At 46.7% G+C, this 24,084-nt stretch overlaps 1 protein-coding gene across 16 annotated transcripts in view; it reads left to right on the top strand.

Moving 5' to 3' along the window:
• Nucleotides 1–24,084, top strand: part of Bptf (bromodomain PHD finger transcription factor) — a 106,540-nt gene that overhangs the window by 78,155 nt on the left and 4,301 nt on the right. For 7 of the 16 annotated variants that reach the window (XM_015994226.3, XM_076543579.1, XM_015994219.3 and 4 more), the window contains 14 exons: nucleotides 1,905–2,151; nucleotides 2,471–2,632; nucleotides 2,846–2,997; nucleotides 4,672–4,780; nucleotides 6,512–6,729; nucleotides 9,050–9,311; nucleotides 9,875–10,332; nucleotides 11,809–11,891; nucleotides 12,092–12,317; nucleotides 16,061–16,407; nucleotides 18,650–18,823; nucleotides 19,494–19,686; nucleotides 20,707–20,791; nucleotides 22,879–23,065. In XM_015994226.3, the coding sequence (XP_015849712.2) occupies nucleotides 1,905–2,151; nucleotides 2,471–2,632; nucleotides 2,846–2,997; nucleotides 4,672–4,780; nucleotides 6,512–6,729; nucleotides 9,050–9,311; nucleotides 9,875–10,332; nucleotides 11,809–11,891; nucleotides 12,092–12,317; nucleotides 16,061–16,407; nucleotides 18,650–18,823; nucleotides 19,494–19,686; nucleotides 20,707–20,791; nucleotides 22,879–23,065 (2,903 nt within the window). The remainder of the gene's footprint in view (nucleotides 1–1,904; nucleotides 2,152–2,470; nucleotides 2,633–2,845; nucleotides 2,998–4,671; nucleotides 4,781–6,511; nucleotides 6,730–9,049; nucleotides 9,312–9,874; nucleotides 10,333–11,808; nucleotides 11,892–12,091; nucleotides 12,318–16,060; nucleotides 16,408–18,649; nucleotides 18,824–19,493; nucleotides 19,687–20,706; nucleotides 20,792–22,878; nucleotides 23,066–24,084) is intronic. The other 9 variants (XM_006970487.4, XM_015994232.3, XM_076543584.1 and 6 more) reach the window with 3 other exon arrangements.

Below are 24,084 nucleotides of genomic sequence, written 5' to 3'. Positions count from 1 at the left end.
TTACTTTTTAGGTTTCAAGCTATTCTTTTTTCATATTTTCTAAAGCACAGTTTTGAAAATCTTACGTGTTTTTCAAATTACTATGCATCTTTTTCCTCACTTAAAATTTGAGAAAATAGCACTTTTGAGTTATGTGCTCAATTCTACCATGGAAACTTACAGAAAATCACAAGCAATGGTTGTTACTATAGCAACTGGCTAGTTGTTCTGCTCTGTGCTTGTTCTATTTTGTTTTTCGAGCCAGCGTTTCTCTGTTTAGTCTTGACTGCCCTGGGACTTGCTCTGTAGACTAGGCTGACCTCAAACTCAAGAGATTCTCCTGCCTCTGCCTCTCATTCCTGGGACTAAAGGCCACCACCGCGCAGCTGCTCTTTGCTTTTATAGGTGTCTTTTGTCATCTCTGCAACACAAGCTGATGTGGTACTTCTTCATTTGTTTTAGACTAGCACTTCCAGGTCTTGTTTGTTTGGCGGTTTGTTGGTTGGTTTGGTTTTCTTCGAGACGGTTTCTCTGTGTAGCCCTGGCTGCCCTTGAACTCACAGTAGTCCTCCTGCCGCTCTCCCATGCACTGCAGTTACAGGCATGAGCCCCCATGTCCAGCTCTTGTTTGTGGTTTTGAGACACAGTGTTGCTCTGTATCTTGGGCATCCTCACATTCAAGGCAACCCCCCTACCTTAATTGGCTTATCCCAGGTCCATCGTGTCCTTGGGCCAGGCGCACAGGCGGTCTGAGCCTCAGTTCTTCGTGTTTAGTGTTCCAGTGCCCGCTTTCTGATTTGGTGTATTGCTGGATGAGGTATTGCCCATGAAGGCAGTCCTCCCTCCCCGGTGTCTCTCTCCTGGAGGCCTGTGCTGTTGTCCTTTCGACCGCTGTTGGCTAGCTAACTGGATAAATCCCACCACTCTTGAATTAAAAACATGTGAGTTGTCTTCTCCACCGGTTTTGCTTTGGTTGTTTTTGTTTTATTTGAAACAGGGTCTCTCTATGTAGTCCTTGCTGTCCTGGAACGATGTATACAGAGTAGACTAGAGAACTGCCTCTCTCGGCCTCAGAGTGTTGGGATTAAAGTCATGCCCCACCACATCCAGCCTGATTTTTGAGAGTGGATCCTACTCTGTAATCTAGGCTGATCTTGAATTTGAAAGTTCTCCTGAGAATTGGGGTTATAAATGTGCCTAACACACCCAGTTTAACCCCGTGTTTTCATTTTTATTTCTTGCAGTGCTAAATAATGAACCCAGAGCCTTGTGCATGCCAGGCAAGCACTGTACTGACTGAGCTGTATCCCCAGTAACCCTGGTGTCTGATGAATTTTCCCCTCTGTAGCATTTCAAGTAACTTAATTCTATAGTTCGTGAAGTCATCGTAGTACATAGGAAGCTGAAGCAGGAGGATTGCTCTAAGTTTAAGATCACACTGAGCTATATAGTTTGTACCAGGCCAACTTTGGCTACAGGATGAGACCCTATCTATGAATAAACAATAGCAGAGCCTCAAAACTATTTATAATTTCCATACAGCTTGTTCACAAGTTTGCCAACCTGAATAGTAATAATAAAAACTAGCATCATGCTCTTTTGGCTTGGATAAGCTGAGCTCGCACCATGAAACAGGCCCACCCCTCTTCTTCTGCCCTGACTCTGAGATGCAGGTGTTCTGTAAGAGTTTCCCACATCGGTTTTCACTCCAAAAGCTAGATGTTATATAGTCCATTTTGACGCTTAAATTTTTTATTGAGAACAATTTGCAGTGATGCAAAGACTTGGGAATTGAGCCTTCATGCAGGATTCAGGATAAATTATACAGACATGCTTTCTTTTTGGTGGTTTAACATCGGGAAATCCTGCAAAATGGGGTGCATCACATAGAACTGGAGTTCACGTCTCCTCTCCTTGACTCTCAGAAACGTTTGGAGCAACAGAAGCCTGCGGTCATTGCCACGTCTACCACATCCCCACCAAACAGCACAAGCAGCACCGTCTCTCCAGCTCAGAAGGTGATGGTGGCTCCCTTGAGTGGTTCTGTCACCCCTGGGACGAAGATGGTGCTAGCCACCAAAGTTGGGTCTCCTGCCACAGTTACATTCCAGCAAAACAAGAACTTCCACCAAACCTTTGCCACGTGGGTGAAGCAAGGCCAATCCAACTCAGGTAGAGCCGGGATGAGTGAAACATTGCTTTCCTTGTGGGGGAGAGGGGTCATTCTAACCTTCATTTCCTGAGAGCGCTGTTCTGCTTCTGCTATTGCTTGCCCAGGCAGGCTGTGACAGTCGGTTGTCATCGCTGCTCTTTGTGGCGCTCTCTCTGCAGTCCTCACCTTCAGTATCCACATAGTGCACTTGGAGCAGAGAGCAGTGGCTGCATTCAATACAGAATGAGCCACGTTTCATGCATCGGTGCCCTTCCTAGAAGTCACTGCGCTGCTGGTATTTAAAATCTAAAGCTTATTAAATGTCTTATACCCCATTAGCCACCAGCACAGCTGCCACCTCTGCTACAACCATTGCCAGCACAGGTCAGACGTTCCAAATTACAGGCAATCCCGTCACTATGGCAGGAAAAGTAATTACCAAACTGCCACTTCCTGCAAACAGCAAGATTGTCGCTGTAAATGTGCCAGCAACACAAGGAGGTAAGGGAACCTCACAGAGTTTGAGTTCACCTTCGCCAGATCATGCTGTCGCCATCACTCCATTTCCTTCTCACTGGTTTCAGTCGTCAGGTCTCACATTCTGTGTAGCTCACTCTGCAACCCACCACACGTAGTTTTTCCTCGCACACCGAGCAGCACCTGATGCTTCTCCTTGAAGGGTAGTGGTTCATGTCTCCTTCATCTCTCTTTAAGGCGTGGTCCAGGTACAGCAGAAAGTCCTGGGTATCATTCCATCGACAACAGGTCCAAGTCAGCAAACCTTGACTTCATTCCAGCCCAGGACTGCAACAGTCACAATTAGGCCCAATACCTCAGCCTCTGCAGGAACCACTACCACGTCACAGGTAAGTGCTCTTCTAGGAGTTCTCTGTGACAGAGAAATGTTGAACACATCAGGGGGACATTCCTGTGGCCTCTTTCAACATCAGTTCAGTTCATCTTCCTTCACTGTGATTTCATTTGTGATGAAGTACCATTTTGGAAAAATAGATATAATTTTTTATACTTATAGTGTTTTGTTTTTCTCCCTTGAGATGGGGTTTCTCTGTGTAGCTTTGGCTGTTCTGGAACTTGCTTTGTAGACCAGACTGGCCTGGAACTCGAGGGGACCTGTGGCAAAGGTGTGCACCACCACCACCCGGCAATTCTTTACATAAAAAATGATACACGACGTATTAGCTTTGGCATTTGGTTAATTCCATATTGGTATTGTTCATAAGTAACGACGATTTGCCAAGCTTTTCTATAGAAAACTGTGTCTGACTTGATGAACGGCGCTGGGTGTGGTGCTTCCCTTCCCAATGCCAACCCTCTCGTGAAGCGCCGCCCCTTTTGCAAGAGTTCTCTTCATCTTTGCTTTAATTCATCTGGATTCCTTCTGATTAAAAAAAGAGCAGATTGGGGGCTGGAGAGGTGACTCAGCAGTCTTCCAGAGGATCCAGGTTCAATTCCCAGCACCCACATGGCAGCTCACAACTGTCTGCAACTCCAGTTCCAACGGATCTGGCATCCTCACACAGATAAACTCGGGCAAAACACCAGTGCACATAAAATAAATGAATCTTTTAAAAAAGAACACATTGAAGCCAGGCGGTGGTGGCGCACGCCTTTAATCCCAGCACTCGGGAGGCAGAGGCAGGCGGATCTCTGTGAGTTCCAGGACAGCCTAGTCTTCAGAGCGAGGTCTAGCACAGCCAGGACTGTTTCACAGAGAAACAAAAACAAACAAAAAGAAATATACTGTATATCAACTGATGCATGCACATATGAGGTATAGCATTTCTTTGGTGCTAGTATCATGGAAAAGTTTTAAAGTCAAAATGTTCTAGCTCTCACTATAAAACTGAAGTAATGTGGTCATTATTGTCATGTTTCCAGCTAGAAAAGGCTATGGGATTTGTGTTTATTTATTACAGTCCCCAGGTTCTGGGACTCGACCTCTTCCTTGAGCAGCAGTGACAGAGCTGAGCCTTTCTGTCTGGCTGGCTCCCAGCGACTTTTGTCATCAGTGGCAGCAAATTTCATAGTTCATGTGAATTAAAGTTTCTATCCTCAAATTCCACCTTCATACCAACACTGAATACAATTTCCAATGTGATAGTGGGGAAGCCGAAGCGGGTGGATCTACATAGTGAGTTCCAGGGCAATCAAGGCTATGTAGCAGAACCCTGTCTTAAATACACACACACACACACACACACACACACACACACACACACACACACACACACACACGTATAATCGTGTTGGTTCTCTGCCATCTCTGTAGGATGGTTAATGAACTTGAGTTGTAAGACCAATGTGTTTTAGCCATTTTGAAGCAGTTTTAATTCTTTTTGTTTGTTTGTTTGTTTTATTTTTGTTTGTGAGACGAGTTTCTCTGTGTAGCCCTGGCTGTCCTGGAATTCACTCTGTAGACCAGATATCAGCCTACCTCTGCCTCAGGGTCCTGGGATTAAAGATGTGCACCACTACGCCTGCTGTAGCAATTTTTATTCATTGTCCTTTGCTCTTCACAGGTACTCACGGGGCCTCCGATCCGTCCTGGTATGACTGTGATTAGAACACCACTCCAGCAGTCCACACTAGGAAAGACAATTATTCGAACCCCTGTGATGGTGCAGCCAGGTAGTCCTGCATCCCGTATTACTGTTTTAGTATTTGGACACCAAGTCCAAGAAGTTGTGACACTCCTCTCTATTTGTCACTCTTTGTGTTAGGAAATACCGATTTGAATTAGTACTTAAGGCACGGTAATACTAAGTAATAAGCAGGATCTGTGTTCATGGTGGGATATCATGATCCTTCTTATTCTCTTCCCTGCCAAGAAGAGGAAAAGTGACTTCAAGTTTACTTACAAAGCGAACAAGGGAAACCTCTAATACATGTAAAAGATAGCATCCAGACCCTTAAAGTAAAGAGAACAACAAAGGTTTTGTCAGGCGCTGTCAGACCTTGAATTAATCACAGGTAGTGTAAGCAGGTTAAAACTATGATATTAAGAATCAAAGACTGTTACTTAGGCCTGGTACTTGATGGTAGGCCTTTTGTTTTTTGCATGCAAGGCCCTGTCTTTGGACCCTGGCATGGGGAGGAGCAGGGCATGGTCGGAATTGAAGGTGTAAAATTGAGGGAAAATCCAAAAACAAGGCCTCCAGAGATGAATCATTTGCTAGGACACTGGCTTGAATGTGTGGTTTGATGATATTTCAAAGAGAACATGCATATAGTGGATTATCTCCTTGATCCTCATATTACCGACCAGAACCGGTCTATTTTTAGATTTATTTATCTATTTCACTTTACATGTCTTAGTGTTGTGCTTGAATATGTGTCTGTGCACCCTGGGCATAGCTGGTGCCTGCTGAGGTATAACCCTAGAGTTGGTGTTATGGGCATTTGCAAACTGCCATGTACATGCTAGGAATTGAACTCTGATCCTCAACAAGAGCAGCAAGTCCTCGTAACCACTGACATCTCTCCAGCCCCAAGAACAAGTCTCTTCTGTGTTTTTGTAGTGGTTTAGCAGTACCAATCTTAAGTCGTAACTTTCTGTGTGTTGTTCCCAAATGGTAGTGCGTAGGGCATGGTCCTAGGCCTCTGAAGCTCTCATGTCACAGTGAAATCTTGGGGGTCATCTTAAGTGAATGGAAAGTTTAGGAGGAGCGATAATGGAAAACTTGCTGATTATTAAATCATCTCATAAGGCCACCAATCTTAAGAACATTATTCCCCGGAACTGGAGAGATGGCTCAGCGGTTAAGAACACTGACTGCTCTTCCAGGGGTCATGAGTTCAATTCCCAGCACCCACATGGCAGCTAACAACTGTCTGTAACTACAAGATCTGACATCCTCACACAGACATGCATACAGGCAGAACACCAATGCACATAAAATAAAAATAAGTAAATTTAAGAAAAAAAAGAACATTATTCCCAGGAAAGCACCCAGATAGATGCAGCTCAAGAGCCATTTCACTTGAGAATTGACTACATAACTAAGAAAATGCCTTTTGTCTTGTTGAGACATGGTTTCTCTGTGTGGCCCTGGCTGCCCAGGAACTCACTCTGTAGACCAGGCTGGCCCCAAATTCACAGAGATCCACCTGCCTCTGCCTCCCAAATTCTGTGATTAAAGGCTCCTGCCATATTGCCTGGCCAGACTCTTCTTTCTAAACTCTATGGAAGCCGGTAGGAATCTTTGGCTGTGGTCCTATGTTTAAACTCATCTTGGGTTATTGGCAACCAAATGTTTATTTGAAGATTGAAATTAACTGCATTCATCTGAAGTGTCAGACAATTTTAATTCCAAGTATGCTGAGCGTGTGATCAATAAGGGTATCTTATTGTTTGTGCAGGTGCTCCCCAACAAGTGGTGACTCAGATCATCCGAGGACAGCCTGTTTCCACTGCCATTTCTGCTCCAAGTACGGCTTCTTCAGCGCCCGGGCAAAAAGGTTTAAGTCCAGGAGCACCAGCTGGAACTCTACAGCCTGCAGCCCCACAACCCCCTCGTCCCCAGCAAGGGCAGGTGAAGCTCACCATGGCTCAGCTCACTCAGTTAACACAGGGCCACGTAAGTGACTTGGCTCTCCTTGGCTCTCGCTTGAGAGGCAGCCTTAGTTTTGCTCAAGTTTACATTTGATCTTAGTTCTATTTTGAAGTATGCATCCTTTAAGAAACGGCTACTTGGGGCTGGGTAGATGGCTCAGAGGTTAGGGCACTAGCTGCCTTTACAGGTTAGTTCCCAGTACACACAACTACCTTAAACTTCAGTTTCAGGGGATCTGATGCCCTCTTCTGACCTTCATGGACACCAAGCATGCACAAAGAACACAGATGTACATTCAGGCAAATGCTCATACATATAAGTAAAAACCTTTTAAAATTATGCAAAGAGAAGAAATGGCTGCCTCCTGGTATCAAACAGGAATACTTATTATTGGCAACATAATGTTCTGCTCTTTAGAGTCCTTCAATTAGAAACTGTACAATGAAAGGGATAAGCCTTTATATTACCAAAACTTTATTAGTGGGGCAATTTAAAAAACAGAACAGTGCCAAGTTTGGATACATTAAACTGATGCCTGCAGCTTACAGCGTTGCTGTCCAGTCTTCTGTCAGAGCCCCAGGTTCCCAAAGCTCACTGTAGTTGTTTTGTGGTTTGTTTTTGTTTTTGTTTTTGTTTATTCTTTAGACACCCACCACCCAGCCCCCAAATAAATACAAGGAGACTTATTTTTACTTAGGAATGCTTGGACCTAGCTTGGCTTGTTTCTACCCTGCTTTTTTTTTTTTTTTTTTTTTTTTTTTTTTTTAATTTCATATTTTTATATCTTTTTTTTTTTTTTTTTTCGAGACAGGGTTTCTCTGTGTAGCTTTGCGCCTTTCCTGGAACTCACTTGGTAGTCCAGGCTGGCCTTGAACTCATAGAGATCCGCCTGGCTCTGCCTCCCAAGTGCTGGGATTAAAGGCGTGTGCCACCACCGCCCTCTACCCTGCTTTTCTAACTTAAATTATCCTGTTTCTCTTTAACTACATTTTGCCTCTGGGCTTTTTAACCTTTCTTTATTCTATATATCTTTCTTTTTTTCTTGCTCTGTGGCTGGGTTGTTTGTCCCTGGCTTCCTCCTCTCCTCCTTTTCTCACTCCTCACTTTCTTCTTGCTCTTCATTAAATTTCTCCTCCTATTTATTCTCTGACTGACAGCCCCTCCTCTTTCTTAGACCAGTCAGTTGTTTAGGCAGACAAAGTAACACAGCTTTACAGAGTTAAAACAAATGCAACATAAAAGAATGCAGCACATCTTTGCGTCATTAAACAATTATTCCACATATAAAGATGTTTGGGCTTTTTTTGGTTTTTCGAGACAGGGTTTTTCTGTGTAGTTTGGTTCCTGTCCTGGATCTTGCTCTGTAGACCAGGCTGGCCTTGAACTCACAGAGATTCGCCTGGCTCTGCCTCCCAAGTGCTGGGATTAAAGGTGTGCGCTGCCGCCGCTGCCGCCGCCACCACCACCACCACCGCCACCCCACTCCACCCCCGGCCTGTTTGTCTTTAAAATTTATTTTTATGCCGGGCTACAGAGTGATTTCCAGGAAAGGTACAAAGCTACACAGAGAAACCTATCACAAAAAACCAAAACAAACAAACAAACAAAATTTATTTTGATATGGTATATTGCACCTGTATGTGTGTCTGGGTGAGGGTGCCAGATCCCCAGGAACTGGAGTTACACACAATTATGAGCTGCCATGTGGGTGCTGGAATTGAACCCATGTCCTCTGGAAGAGCAGTCAGTACTCTTAAGTACTGAGCCATCTCTCCAACCCCATAAAGGATGTTTGAAAAGTATAAAATAACGTGACAAAAGTAGTATAAAGTAAGACTCAGGTGTGATGGCTTAAATCTTAGTGAGTTCTGAGTTACCCTGGGGTACTGGTGGCACCCAAACTCACAAAATTTAGTTAGTTAATTGATTGATTGAAATAGAATTTTGGCCTGAACATGCTCCCTGAACTTAGGAAGTAATATGGTTTTTTCCTGCGTTTCTGGCAGATTAGGATAGTTTTGAGACAGTGTCACTCTGAAGCCCAGGGTGGCCTCAGACTCATAATTGCAGGGATCAGTACCTGCTCAGCACCTCATTTTACGAGTTAATTAAATGGCGTCTGGAACAGGTGTGTTGTTTGTAGCTGGGTGGCTGCCCAGTGGAGAGTTTGGACAGGAACTCTGAGGTTTTGACGTATTTCCACTGTACCACGTAAATCTGTTACCTCGGTTTTCCTGGGGCCATTGCAGGGAAGGATCTTTGTAACATAAATGATTTTTTTTAAAACCCTTTACAGATTGTGATTTGAACGCTGTATATTCCATGTTATCGGCTTTTTCCACAGGGTGGCAACCAAGGTTTAACAGTAGTAATTCAAGGACAAGGTCAAACTACTGGACAGTTGCAGTTGATACCTCAGGGGATGACCGTCCTTCCAGGACCAGGGCAACAGCTCATGCAAGCTGCAATGCCCAATGGTACCGTGCAGCGATTCCTCTTTACCCCGCTGTCAACAACGGCCACGACCGCCAGCAGCAGCACAACCACTGCTTCTGCAGCAGCAGCAGCAGCAGCAACAGCAGCAGCAGCAGCAGCAGCAGCAGCAGGTAGATCACTGGGTTGCTGGGCTGTTGTGTCCCAGGGCCCAGTAGTCAGTCTCCAGCGTGCTTAACCACTTCGCTGCTGATACAGTCAACCTCTGTGCCTCCATGCCTTGTTCGTAGGCTCCCTGGACCACTTCCTGACTCAAACAAAAGAGTCACAGAAAGGAGGGGCAGGATATTGGACACCATGGCACCTGTGCCCACACCTTGTACAGCCATGGTGGAGCCCTATTGTGGGGGTGCTAGAAGTGAGGTGAGCTTAGGGAGAGTGAGTCCACCAGGCTCATAACCAGCCCTCTACCAGCCCTCTACCAGCCCTCTACCAGCTGGCAATACCTGTTGCTATACCGTAGCAGAAGAGTAGAGTTGACAGAGCCTGCCTCTGAACGCCTAGATGACATGCAGGGGGCACGCAGCAGGCGATGTCTCCCCCGTCAGTCTGAGTGCACCTGAGTGGAAGGCTTAGCTCTTCTCTGCTGGAGCTTCAGGAAATCCCTTCAGAGGCCTCCTTTACCATCCATTTCCATTCTAAAGCCAAGGAAGTCACTCTGTCTTTCTTTTTACAGGTTCCGGGGAACAAAAACAGAGTAAATTGTCGCCCCAGCCCCAGGTCCAACCAGCCACAACCATGGTGCCCACTCAGTCGTCAAGTGTGAGTCCTGCAGAAGCCCAGCCACAGACTCCTCAGCCTGCAGCACAGCCCCAGCCCCAGCCCCAGTCCCCAGCTCAGCCTGAAGTCCAGAACCAGCCAGCTGTCTCGGCCCATGTCCCTTCTGAAGCACAGGCCTCCCAGACACAGTCATCTAAACCCCAGCAACAGTGTCAGCCTCAGAGCAGTGTCCAAGGACAGTCTCCTGTTCGTGTCCAGAGCCCACCACTGACTCGGATACGTCCATCAACTCCATCCCAAGTGACTCCTGCCCAGCAACCCCAGGTTCAGACTACAACCTCACAGCCGGTTCCAATCCCGCCCCCCACATCTCTGCAGACACCTTCCCAGGGCCAGCCACAGCCCCAGCCCCAGGTACAGTCTTCAACTCAAACGTTAAGTCAAGTTACTGGTTCATCCCCATCCTATCCTCAGCTCCAGCGAGTCCAGGTTCTCTCTCAGACACGGGCTCAGCAAGGTGCTGTGCCCCATCAAATCCAGCTGCAGTTACCCATTCCAGTTGAGCACAGCAGTGCTGTGCAGACTCAGCAGACTCGGAGTGTGGTCACAGTGCAGGCAGCCAGTGTGCAAGAGCACTTGCAGAGGGTTCAGCACCTCCGGGAGCAGCAGCCAAAGCAGCAGCAGCCAAAGCAGATAGCAGTGGAGCGTGGACACACCCTCCACGCTTCTGACCAAAGGGAAGCATTCAGAAATAGGGAAAGTCAAGGAGTCAAAGCAGCCTGTTCAGTAGCCAGAATTATGTGCTGTGCGGTAGACTTAGTGCTTTGGTTGTGGTAGGCTTCCTGAACGAGACAAGGTCACCAGTGGGCAACCTTAGAAGACCAGAAACACTGCTTGCCGCTTCTGGTTTGGAACTCCCTAATGGACATGTAGCATCAGGGCTTATTAGAAACCACTCTTCCCTGGTAGAAAACCAAGTGGTAAGGCCGCCATCACAGCGTAGCGTTTCACGTGAAGTCATTTGATTGCGAGTGCCGTTCTTTCATTTGCCTGTGACTAGGCAAATTGTGGGCAGACTGAGTCCATTTGCATTACTTGTCACACCTTGTAGAAATGCCTTAAACCCAGATGGTTGTCCATAGCTCCCATGTAAGGTGGTGGTGTGCTGCAGGGGCATCTTGGCGTAGTAGCTGGGTGCAGTGAATCACTGTAGACAGCTAGTGTTCTGCCCGAACGAAGCTGGTGACCTGCAGTCTTCCTGAGGACACTCCCGCCAGCAGCCACGTGCCCCCGTTAGTACTAGGCAAGAGGTTTCGAGTCTTATCAAGCTCTGATACACTGTTTTCTCCCTGAGCTGTATCTACATTAAAGCTCGTCTCTTTCCAGCCACATGGGATTGTTAGGATTAAATTCCATCATGTATCTGATTGTGAAGGTGTAAGTTAATATTTCTGTGAGCGTAAGTCCTCTATGACATCTTCAAATCTCAGCTCTTGTATTGTTTCTTCTGTAAACTGAGTGTTAACTCCAGTACCAGTCTTCCAGATCTTTGTAGGGGGCAGGGTCCTCTTGTGATGCCCAGTGGGTGAAGCCCTTTGGAGCTGCGTTACTCGCTATTTAATCTCAAACAAGTTGGTTGATTTCTTTGTGTCTCAGTGTTTATTTAGAGAAAAAATAGGTTACCATGGAGAATAAGCCCTGTCAAGTGCTTGGCTTAGGTCAGTACTTGGTGCATAGTAAGAACCTGGGACCACCTAGCAGGGTCTTTCTATCTGTATTAGTCAATTCTTACCAGTTCCAACACTAGTGTGTGCTGTTTTTCTACCTGTGTGCTAACTGAACTTGTGTCTGTTATAAAATGTGTATTTATGGATTTGTTCTGTTCTCAAGGTGGTGATGAAGCATAATGCTGTAATAGAACATTTAAAACAGAAAAAGACCATGACTCCAGCTGAACGAGAAGAAAATCAAAGGTAGGGAGAGACACAGGGCCCACCTGAGACTGCGCAGTTTGGTTTGGCTTTGGTTTTAGCCAAGTTTCATGCCAGGAGTGGCTCACCGTCACTCCTTGAAACTGCAGTCCGTTTGTCCATCGTCTAGGGATGTAGACAGATCGTGCCTTAGCTTTCAGGGTGAACCCCCAGTGTTACAGAGGTTGTGTGTTTTTCTCTAGAATGATTGTGTGTAACCAGGTGATGAAGTATATTCTGGATAAGATAGATAAAGAAGAAAAGCAGGCGGCGAAGAAGCGCAAGCGCGAGGAGAGCGTGGAGCAGAAGCGGAGCAAGCAGAACGCCAGCAAGCTCTCTGCTCTGCTCTTCAAACACAAGGAGCAGCTCAAAGCCGAGATCCTGAAAAAGAGGGCCCTCCTGGACAAAGAGCTGCAGATCCAAGTGCAGGTAGGAGCAGCGCCACCCTTCTCCCCTCCCATCTCTGCTTCAGCCTGGAGCTGCAGCCCCTTCCTGCGTGTATACCCGTGTGTTTGTAGCATGGAGAGTGAAAGGCATGCTTAGCTTCTGAGATGAGGCAGGCCTTTCTTTCCAAGTGTGTCTTCCTCCCTCCAGTCCGAGAGGGCTGAGCTGTCTTGTTTATTTGTTTTTGATTTTTGAGACAGGGTTTCTCTGTGTAGCCCTGCCTGTTCTGGAACTCACTGTGTTGACCAGGCTGGCCTCAAACTCAGAGATCTGCCTGCCTCTGCCTCCCGAGTGCTGGGACTAAACATGGGCCACTGCCGCCGCCCGGCACGGGGAGAGCTATCTCAGCCGTGCTGTGGCTTTTATGGTCTGTGCCATCACTCACCAAGAACACATTTCAGAAGAATGCAGAGGAGTGTGAACACAGGAAAACAAACGCCCATTCATTAAGACAATTTTTCCTCGCCTTAAAGTGACCCTGTAGGCACTGCTATAATCAATTCGTGCATATTTCCAGAGCTTTCTGATAAACAAGTAGCCTATTGAAAGTATCCCATAAGGTATCCTGTACATGTTAAGACAATACCCATCAGACCAACAAACAACCTTACATAACCTGAAAGCCTGGTGTCTTCCCACAGAAGACAAATCAAACAGGGCCAGCAGTCAGCTTGTTGGTTGGAGGAAGAAAGAAGACAGAATTGGTACCGTGTGTGATGCAGTTACTACAGCGACATCCCCAGGGAAAGCATCCTCACCTTTTTAACAGAATTAAGGTTGCCAGCATCAGTATTAACACAGAGTACAACTGTTGTCACAATATCCTGAGGAAGAGAGCCCATTCACAGTAGAATCAGAAAACTTAAAAGACAGCTTCACTCTTGCTGCCATGATACAGCTCAGGTAAGAGAGCTGTTCACAGAGCATCAACCATGTAAATCACAGCCTCACGCTTGATATTAAGTCACTGTTCAGGGCCTGGTGAGGTGGTGCACACCTGTAATCCCAGCCCTTGGGAGGCATTCAAGGACAGCCAGAGCTACATGGTCAAACTGTCTCAAAAAAAAAGTAACTCAGATATATTAAAATTTTAAATGCAAAACAGAACACAAAAATACTGGGGAAAAAATACAGTTGCCATTTTTGAAGTCTTAGAGAGCAATTCTTGCAATTGTTTTATTCTTTCTTTCATTTCATTTTTTTATAAACATCTACATAATGACTCTGCCTTTGGTTTATTTCAAATAGGATCTCTCTTTAGCCCAGGACTGGCTTCAAGTTCCTGGGCCTCCTGCTGCAGCCTCTGGTTTTTTTTTTTTTTTTAAAGATTTTATTTATTTATTTATTATGTATACAGTCTATCCCTGCAGGCCAGAAGAGGGCATCATATCTCATTACAGATGGTTGTGAGCCACCCTGTGGTTGCTGGGAATTGAACTCAGGACCTTTGGAAGAGCAGCCAGTGCTCTTAACCGCTGAGCCATCTCTCCAGCCCTGCTGCAGCCTCTTGAATGCTAGGATAACGCCTGTTCCTCATGTGCAGGGAAGGCTCTCCTTAGGATGAGTAGGACTCCTTGTGGAGGTGCAAGGAGTCCATGCAGTTGGCCTTACACAGCCACTGTGGAGCCGCTGGGAACTGCATGGCTAGGACTGGAGTGAGAGCAGCAGGCTGAAAGAGGAGGCTAGCTGCACTTCTCACAGCCTTCTTAAGCAGGAGAGAGAGAAAGAGAGTTGGGAGAAGGCACTTATTTTAACTCAGAGGTCTAGGTGCAGTTCATCAAGGCAGAAAAGTGTCAGCAGCAGTAATGAGACAGACGGTTAGTGCATTGTGCTCACAGTCAGGAGATGGGGAGTACATGCGATGGTTAGTGCATTGTGCTCACAGTCAGGAGATGGTTAGTGCATTGGACTCAGGGTCAGGAGATGGGGAGTGCACGCTTACTCAGCAGCGCTCTTGGTTTCTCTGTGTAGCATTAGCTGACCTGGAATTCACTATGTAGACTAAGCTAGCCTTGAACTCACAAAAGATTCACACCCAGATAACAATCTTTTTGTTTTTGGTTGTTTGGTTGGGGTTTTTTTTGTTTGTTTGTTTGTGTGTGTGTTTGTTTTGTTTTTCCAGATGAGGGTCTCACTAATTGTCCTAGAACTCACTGTGTAGACCAAGCTGGCCTTGAACTCACAGAGATCCTCACGCTTCTGCCTGCTGAGTACTGGGGTTAAGGTTCTGCACCTCTCACCCGACTTTTTTTGTTATTCTTCCCACCCCCACCCTACCGCTCAGGGTTTCTTTGTGTATCCTTGACTAGAAAATGGTGTGTGTGTGTGTGTGTGTGTGTGTGTGTGTGTGTGTGTGTGTGTGTGTGTGTGTTTGTCCCTGCCTTTCATCATCTCTGTAGGATTGCTGGGATTGCTGATGTAAGCTGCTACATCTGCTTTTTTACCATTCTGGGCATTGAACTTGGGTTATCAGACTTTTGTGACAAATGAGAGAACCGAGCAGATGCCATAACCTACTGCTCAGTCTCTCACAGAGATCAGGCCTCAGTTTCAGTTTCTTCCTGAGACTGGACAGGCAGTTTCTGAGGATGAGCCACAAACAAAGGACAATTAATCACTGGTGCCCCTGACCACAGGGACAAGGGAGATAGGATGTACCAAGCCTGGGCCACTGAGCCAGCACCCACGATCAGTGCATACTAAGCCAGCCAGCCTCCACAGCATCTCAAGGACAAAGCCTGGGGCTTATCCAGGCCTGCCCCAAAATGGAAACCTATACCCCTGACCAACCTCTAGCTAATTAAAATTAACCCCTGGCTAATTAAAATGTACTAATATGATTGCCACTTGCTTAAGCCAATTGTAGATAAAATGACCTACTAGCTCTAGGACCTTTCCTTGGCTATGCTCAAAAGGAGCCCACACAGACTTCTCGGGATTTTCGCCATCTTGCCTTTGTGTGGGGTGGCCAGCCCCAGCATGATGGAAGCTTTCTCAAGATAAGCGCTCTTGCTGATTGCATACATGGATGGTGTTCTTTTGTGGGACTTCTCTGGGACCCTAACAACAAGCACTTTTACTCACTGAACCATCTCACGAGCCCAGGATCCTAATTTATGGCTAGCCATGTTTAGAGAAACTAGTGTTGTTTTGGGTGATGTTTGTTTATTTGTTATGGGATTTGTTTTGTTTTGAGACAAGGTCTCAGATAGGCTCGACTAGTTGCAAACCTGCTGTGTTGCAAAGGAGGGCCTTGAACTTGTGATCCTCTTGCTCTGTCCCTTGACTGTTAGCACTGTGCACCCAAGTAGAAAATAGTGTATTTTATGCCTAGATCTCCTTTCTTAAACCCAAACAATGCTTGGGAAACAAGGACAGTCTTTCTCTTCTTCTCTTCACTGCCCGCCAGACTGTTTTGGGTCTTGTGTTAGTTCCTATACCGACTCTCTTAGGAGGAGCTACTTGAACTGGCAGTGGTGGCGCACGCCTTTAATCCCAGCACTCAGAAGGCAGAGGCAGGCGGATCTCTGAGTTTGAGGTCTGCCTGGTCTGTGCAGGGAGTTCTAGAACAGCCAAGGCTACACAGAGACCCAAAAAGAGAAAGAAAGAACGTGAAAAGGGGGGCGGTAGGGAGAGCTATTTGGCAGGTGGGGATAATGTCCAGCTCCTGCCCAGGTTGCTCCTGCATGTAACCCTGGTGATCATCTGTCTGTGTTAACTGACCACAGGAAGAGCTGAAGAGAGACCTGAAAATGAAGAAGGAGAAAGATATGGCCCAGGTAGTACCGGTCGGTGCTGCGGCAGTGTCCACACCCTCAGCGCCAGCGCCAGTGCCAGCACCACCACCGGCAGCCCCTGCAGCTCCTCCTCCTCCTCCTTCGCCTCCCTTGGCACACAGCCTGCCGCCTGCAGGCCACCCCGCAGCTCCACTGCCTGTCGCTTCCCAGAAGAGGAAGCGGGAGGAGGAGAAGGACTCCAAGTCCAAGAAGAAGAAGATGATCTCTACCACCTCAAAGGAGGCCAAGAAGGACACCAGGCTGTACTGCATCTGCAAGACACCGTACGACGAGTCCAAGTAAGTGCTTCCCCAGCCTAGTTGTTGAGTGAGCAGTTGGCAGCATGGGTGAGGGCAAGCCAGTGTGAGGCTGGGCTTCCTCTGCATCAGACACCTGCCTTGACACAGTACAGTAAGGGGCTGTCCACACGCTCATGGGTCCTGCTTGTCCTCAGCAATGTCCTTTTCTGTCAAAAACAAGCTTGCTGTGGCTTCTCTGCCTTCCCGAAGCTCTTTGTGGACGTGCTCCTAAGCTGCCAGCACTGCATCTTGCAGAAGGCCATCATCGTGGCACTCTTGGCTTCCTATCTGTGATGGCTGAAGCCCAGAGTCCATCCCAAAATGGGTGGCAGAGGCATCACATCGGTTCCCTTTAAAAAAAAAAAAAAAAAAAGCAACACTATTTTTGTCCAAGTTCCACTGTCTTATTGGAAACAAAAGCCAAAAAAGGTACATAAAGTGTTCCTTTTACCTACTTTGTGAGTTTGACGTTCAAAAATTGGTGAGCACAGCAAATGGAAGCTGTTTTTGACAGTCATGACTTGTATTTGGTGACATAAATGAGATTTAGAGATAGTAGTCCAAATATATGTTCTTGGTCCCCCCCCCCCCCCTTGGTCCTCACTGTTCGTCAGTGTTTAACTCTGACTGGAACGTGCACATGTACGTCAGTGTTCTCAGTACCCACAGTGGACTTGTGCTTTAAAAGACGGGTTAGAACTAGAAAGTCTGTGGTGAGAGGGAAGTCCCTCGGCTCGAGTGGCGCTGCCCAGTCACCATCAGTTTGCAAATGTCCAGTGGAAACTCTGCTGGGAACAAGCTGCCTGTTGAACTCAGCAGAGTGGAAACGTCTTCACTTCCCGCTGTGTGTCCTTCATTGGTGATTGTCCATCATGTCGAGAGTGGCGCCCCGTGCACTAATCTCCCCGGAATGCAGTACAAGTACGTGTGCCTCGCTTTAAGTAAAACCCACTAGAGGATTCCTGAAACACACCGAGGATGAGGGACGTTATATACAGGTCAGCTTTGCGCTGACATAAAGTGTTTGCTCCACAGATCATTTCCACGCAACTTTCTTGGGATACTGATGTTGCTTAAAGTGAGGTACATGTGTACATGTGCTCATTCTATTGAGACTGCCCTGATTTTGTGGCTGTTTCACCTTTTTTTTTAGTTTGCCATTGACATTTCAACATTGCAGGTTCATTCACTCCCCGTCTTAGTTGGAGTAAGTAGTATTTTATCAGTGCTTTGTGACCTCAGACCAAACCAGCTTGGTTTGAGCCTTGGGCCACCAGCTTCTAAGGAGAGTTACTGAAAATTGAACTCAGGTCCCGAAGTCCCTTCCAGAGCACACAGCACCTTAAAGAGGCAACCTCGAAAGTGCTCCAGCTCCTCCCCTGAGGCAGGGGCATGAGGGAGTCGTGGTGCAGAAGAAAAGGTCACTGGGAAGAGGTTGACAACTCACTGTGTGTTACTCCTGCAGTCAGGAGGCATCCCTCTAGCTTACTTTACCAGCACATCTTGATAGCCTGCACGGGTACCAGTGGTGGCAAGGCCAGCCTGGTGGCCTGTGAGCAATGCAGTCCTACACAGGCCCCTCCCACGGCTGTGACTTTCCCCCGAGACCCGATGTCCCCTTCCCTCGAGGACACACACTCCCCTCCCCAGACTCTGGGAGCAGGGGTGACTCCGCACAGGCCCTCCTGGTTCTCCTGTCACCATTGTTCTCCTCTGACCACTCGTCTTCTCCCCGGCTGCCTGCATGCTCCTCATGCTCTCACTTCTCGGTGTTTGCGCTTCGCTTCGTTCCAGCTGTAAATGTGAGCTTCACTTTCAAACCTATCTAAGAAATAGCCCTCATTGAAATGGCTTCTGCAGAATAGGTTTGACAGGTGTAAGTCTTTGATTCTTTGGCTTTGGTTTTTGTGCCTGTTACAGTTTCGCACACATTCATTAAGAGGAAGCCATTACCATCGGTGTGTTGTTAATTTTTTTTTCAAATTCCAGTATGTTTTTCAAGACCCATACTTCACTAAACAGTGTGTCTGTTGAAATCAATGTGAGTGATGACGTGTCCACCCTTGGTACAGTGTCAGATGCTGTAGTTTGCCACTGGTAGGACGGTTGGAGTTGGAGGGTGTAGCTGACTCATTGCAGAAATTACCCTGTAAGAAAGTGAACCAGGGTAGGGAAGACAGGTTTACATGCCATGCAGCTCAAAATGACAACTACATTGTCATTTCATTGTGAATACTTTTAGGTTCTATATTGGCTGTGATCTTTGTACTAACTGGTATCATGGAGAATGTGTTGGCATCACAGAAAAGGAGGCTAAGAAAATGGATGTGTACATCTGTAATGATTGTAAGCGGGCACAAGAGGGCAGCAGTGAGGAATTGTACTGTATCTGCAGGACACCTTATGATGAGTCACAGTGAGTTGATAAGAGCATCTGTTTGACAATTCAGGAAGCCGCATTGCTCAACTGGTCACTTAATCTGAAAATGAAAAGCAGGGCCTCTCTGCTGTGTGTGTTATACACCTACATGACAAAGCCTTTCCAGTGTTTTTTCTCTTTTCCCTCTTTCTCTCTTCTTCAAAATGTATGTTGCTTCCTAGTGAATGATTGAGTTGCATTGGGGGAAATGTGGTTTATAACAGTAGATTTGATTCTTCAATATGTAATAGAAAGTAATGTGATGAAAACAGCCTGACTGTGGGCCTTCACCTTGTCTGAAGTGGTGCTCTGTTACAGACTAGAAAAGCACCCTTTGGGATGAGCTGTGGCTAGTGAAAGATTTTTTATTTATTTATTTATTTATTTTTGCCTTATTTTGTTTTGAGCTTTAAAATCAATCAAATGGTTTGCATTTTTTCCTCAAATTGGTTCTTTAGTAGTACATATACTTTTAATACATGTTTACTATTGTTCTTAACATCTAAAGTACTTGGCTAACACATTAGAATGTCAATCTCAAGACATTCTGAAGTTATGTTATCCCCAGGGCTTAGCCAATTCTCAGTTGCATGATGGCTTTAAAGGTGAATTCTAAACAGAAGGAGCCTGTTCTTCCGGCCTCACATTTCCATTTTGGATCTTGCAGATTTTATATTGGCTGCGATCGATGTCAGAATTGGTACCACGGGCGCTGTGTTGGCATCTTACAGAGTGAGGCAGAGCTCATTGATGAGTATGTCTGTCCACAGTGCCAGTCGACAGAGGATGCCATGACAGTGCTCACACCACTGACAGAGAAGGATTACGAGGGCTTGAAGAGGGTGCTGCGCTCCTTACAGGTGAGAGGCTGCCCAGGTGGCACCTGAAGATGAGACCAAGCCCGCCTGACTGTGAAGACATGTCTAGGGTTTGAACTTTTCAGTCTCCAGTGAGCACACTTGGCTCTCTCCCAGTGCTTGGTGTGAAGGGCTAGACGAAGTGCACTTTGGCACATGCCAGTGCCATGAGTTTCCCGATTGTTGCTTATCTAACGCCATAGAGTCGAGGGCGTTGGTTTCCCTTCAGTTCTACCCACCCCCACCCCCAAGACAGGGTTTCTCTGTGTAGCTTTGCGCCTGTCCTGGACCTCACTCTGTAGCCCAGGCTGGTCTCGAACTCACAGAGATCCGCCTGCCTCTGCCTCCCAAGTGCTGGGATTAAAGGCTCGCACCACCACCGCCCGGCCAGTTCTGCTTTTAAAGAAAACTGTATCTCATAGGCATAGATGAGAAAACAGTTTGATTCGAGTCTGGTTATTATTCTCTCACTGGAAATGAAAGAGGAGGGAAAATTGGGAGTGTTAGAGATGAGTCAAGACAGAATATTGGATTAAATCTCTGCTGTAGCCGCAGTCACAGAGTCAGAGGAACTGGGAAGTCAGTCCCAGTGGGTGGCTGTTTGACAGCCGGCCCTCCCACCTCGTTACCGGCAGTGGTAATCACTGCACACTCGGAACCTTCACCCCAGCTCACTGTAGGGACCACTGTGCCAGCAGGAACCAGAGGGTAGGCGTCATGACTCTCTTGCTGGTACCCCACACCTGTCTCCAGGGGCCTCAAACCAGAGCCACCTTGGAGGATTGTGACTGTAAATCGTGCTCGTTTTAAGAAAGTTTGTGATGACCGTCTGAGTCACCTTGTGTAAACAATTTCATTTTTTGAATGTAAAACTGACTCAAATTCTCAGGCTTCCTTGATCCAGTGAGTCAGCTGAATTGTGTGTGTGTGTGTGTGTGTGTGTGTGTGTGTGTGTGTGTGTGTGTGTGTGTGTTTGTAAAATGAACTTCTGCTGGCGATAACAACACTTGTTCTTTATTGTAGGCCCATAAGATGGCTTGGCCTTTCCTTGAACCGGTAGACCCCAATGATGCACCCGATTATTACGGGGTTATTAAAGAGCCAATGGGTAAGTGCTTGAGCTGAATAGGAACATGCTTCTCAGGAGTTGTGGGCAGCATCTTATCGTCCATGATGCTGAGGTGTCAGGAGAGTATCTTGGGCATGCAGGTGACAGTGTAAACTGTACCAGTCACCAGAGGTAGCTTTTGAAGCTGGGTTTCATAGGCACTGTTAGACCAAACTGTCTCAGACTCCTCTTGCCTGCACCTCCCAAGTGTTGAGGTTACAGAAAGGTACCACTGTGATCTGAGAATATCTATTGAAATTTACATATGCATGCCTTTGAGCTAGCAACTTAACATGGGGACAAGTGTATATTCACAGCAGCAGTGTTTGTGATGGCATAACACTGGAAATGCAGATGCAGTGAAGCACTAGTCCAGGAGTCACTGAGTCACACCCTGTCTGAGTAGAGCTGTACAGCTGTAGAAAGAATGGGTGGGGTCAGGGAAGCCAGCCTGATGATGGACAAGCAGATCTGACAACCACCAGTGGAGAAAGAGCCAAGGGAATGGAGAGCCTTTCCCAGGAGAAAAACCACTAGTAGACAAGCTATAACTGGTTGGACCAAGAGGGCAGCTGTGTGCAGTTGCATTTCACAATAATGCTCCAGCCGAAGATGTTTAAAAAAACTAAAGCAGAAAAATTTCCAAACCGTTGAAGCATTCCCTCCAGCTGATAGAAGAATTGTGTTTTTAAAGCCAATAAAGTGTCCTTCAAAGAAGGGAGAACATGAAGAGGATGGGAGGGAAGACCAGTGAAATCCATCCGAGGGCTGAGCGCTTGCCTTACAGACTTGGAGGCCTGGGACGGTCGGTGATTCCATCTCCTTGTTGGTCTCTTCAGAACAGTGATTCTGCTGACATCTTTGTGTGGCTTAGAGGTTGAATTTATTGGAGCTGGAGAGATGGTCCAAAGGCTAGGAGAGCTGGCCGCCTGCCAGCGGGCCCAGGTTTGAGGCCCAGCACCCAGAAAGATGCATGTGGTTAGCACCATCTGTAGCACAGAGGGACCTGACTCCCTCACCCCCTGCCCAGCGCACGTGGTGTTTTAAAACTGAATAGTACTTAATTTATTAACCAACTTCAACTTTCAAAATTATTTTTGCCTTGTAGTTTCTGAGACATTGCATTCTGTAGCCCAGCTGCCATCTGTTTCTAGGTTTTAAGCAATAAAATATATTCATCTTCACTCCCTTGTTTTGAAATGGGTTCTCACTCTAGTCCTGGATGCCCCAAAACATGTAATCCTCCTGCCTCAGCCCCCTGGGTGCTGGAATTACTGTTGTGTACCACCATTCCCAGAGACAGTTGTATCTTTACTAAAAATGTATATAAAAATGTTTATAGATGGTTTAGAGTAACTTGAAAATGAAGATGGCTTTGAGGGCTGAGGGAACCGGCATGGTGTTACTGAGCCTAATGTAAGATCATAAAGCCCCTACCACAGATGGCATTCAGAATTCTACATTGTGTTCCTCCTTCAGAATCCAGTATGCATAGTTGTGTGTGTTTGCTATTTTACTATGCTATAAAAGATAAAGAAAAGCTGCGTGATGGTGATGGCTGTACACACCTTGAGGCGGATTTTTGTGAGTTTGAGGCCTGACTGGACTACAGAGTGAATCTAGGACAACCAGAGCTACACAGAGAAACCCTGTGAATAAAACAATTTCTGCTGGACGGGGTCATGCATCCCTTTAATCCTAGCATTCGGGAGGCAGAGGCAGGCAGATGTCGGAGTTTGAGGCCAGCCTTGTCTACAGGACAGCCAGAGCTACACAAAGAAACTCTGTCTCTAAACACCAAAAAAAAAAAAAAAAAGGCAGTTGAATGGCAGCTGTTCCGTGTAGTTAATTACAAATGAAAGCACCTTCTCAGCAGCAGCCAGGAGTAGTGTCTTAGAAGTCAAAACAGAAACAGTGTTGACCAGTATAAGGCGGCCTCGACTGCACACACTAGCCTCCAGATGTGGAGTAGCGCCTTCGGAAGGATCGAAGTAAACACACATGTTGAGTTCATGAGAGCTGCAGGACATGACCTCCTTGGGAAAACCGTAAAACTTTGAAAATATTTTATGTTTTGTGTCTTTAAGACCTTGCCACAATGGAAGAAAGGATACAAAAGCGTTACTATGAAAAGCTGACAGAGTTCGTGGCAGATATGACCAAAATTTTTGATAACTGCCGGTACTACAACCCCAGCGACTCCCCCTTTTACCAGTGCGCAGAAGTTCTGGAGTCGTTCTTTGTACAGAAACTAAAAGGATTCAAGGCTAGCAGGTAAGCATGGTGTTGAGTATTCTGACGTAAATCACTGCTCCAGACTCTGTACTGTCCTATTGAGGGACTGGCCAGTGGAGTGTTCATAGTAAGTTTGTTCCTTCAAATAAAAAAATACTATTCGTACAGTGTCAAGACTGCAACATTACACTAGGCGTGGCAGTGTACACCTTTAATCCCAGCACTCAGGAGTCAGAGGAGTTGGTGAGTTTTAAGACCAGCTTGGTCTACCTAGAGAGTGCAAGGCCAGTCAGGGCTACATAGTGAGACCCTGTCTCAACAAAGAAACAAAAAAGACAATGGCATTATGGTCTACTCTTCACGATGGGAGCAGCCCTGTGTCTATGAATGTGGTTAAAGTGAAGTCACTTTGTGAAATACCGTCCCTGGGAATCTTGTCTGCAGGACCTGGGACCAGCAGGGAGGGCTCTGGCTGCCCTTTAGCCACCCAAGGAAACAGCCAGCAAGAGGGCTTTACATACTCTCCTTGAGTCGTGTGTGCTGCATGTTAGAAGTCATCAAATGATGGTTTCTGAGTGTGTTTTCTAGGCTACACTAGTTAGTCCTGGGAATTTTTCTAAACCCTAAAAACATTGTAGCAACTGTGCATGAAGTTTTGTTACTGTGACCTTCTGCCCTTCTGTGTCTTTCTCAACTTCCACCCCATCTGAATCCCATGAAGTTTTCCTCCTGTGGACACGGCTTGGTGCCTCTCCAGTGGTCACAGCTCTCTCCCTGCTACCATCTCCATACCATGTCACCATACCATGTCCACCACCTGCCTGCTCGCTCAGCCCCAGACCTGCAGGACATGTAGACCTTAGGTGGGCTGGAGCCTGGGCATCTGTTATCTAAGGCATTCCTAAAAGATGAGCGTTGTGGGCCGTGAGTGGTGCTCAGTGACAGCACTAGCGTGCCTCCTCAGGCCCTGGGGTCACTCCCCGTTGCACGCACTGACTCAGTGTTCTGCCTGGGAATCTCCCTCTGAGGAAGGTCTTGGGGCAAGGTAGGTGGTTACC

This window comes from Peromyscus maniculatus, chromosome 8 (genome assembly GCF_049852395.1).
Source record: "Peromyscus maniculatus bairdii isolate BWxNUB_F1_BW_parent chromosome 8, HU_Pman_BW_mat_3.1, whole genome shotgun sequence".
Classification (NCBI taxonomy): Eukaryota; Metazoa; Chordata; class Mammalia; order Rodentia; family Cricetidae; genus Peromyscus; species Peromyscus maniculatus.
The sequence above is the reverse complement of the archived record's forward strand: the minus strand, read 5'-3'. Positions and strand labels throughout refer to the sequence as shown.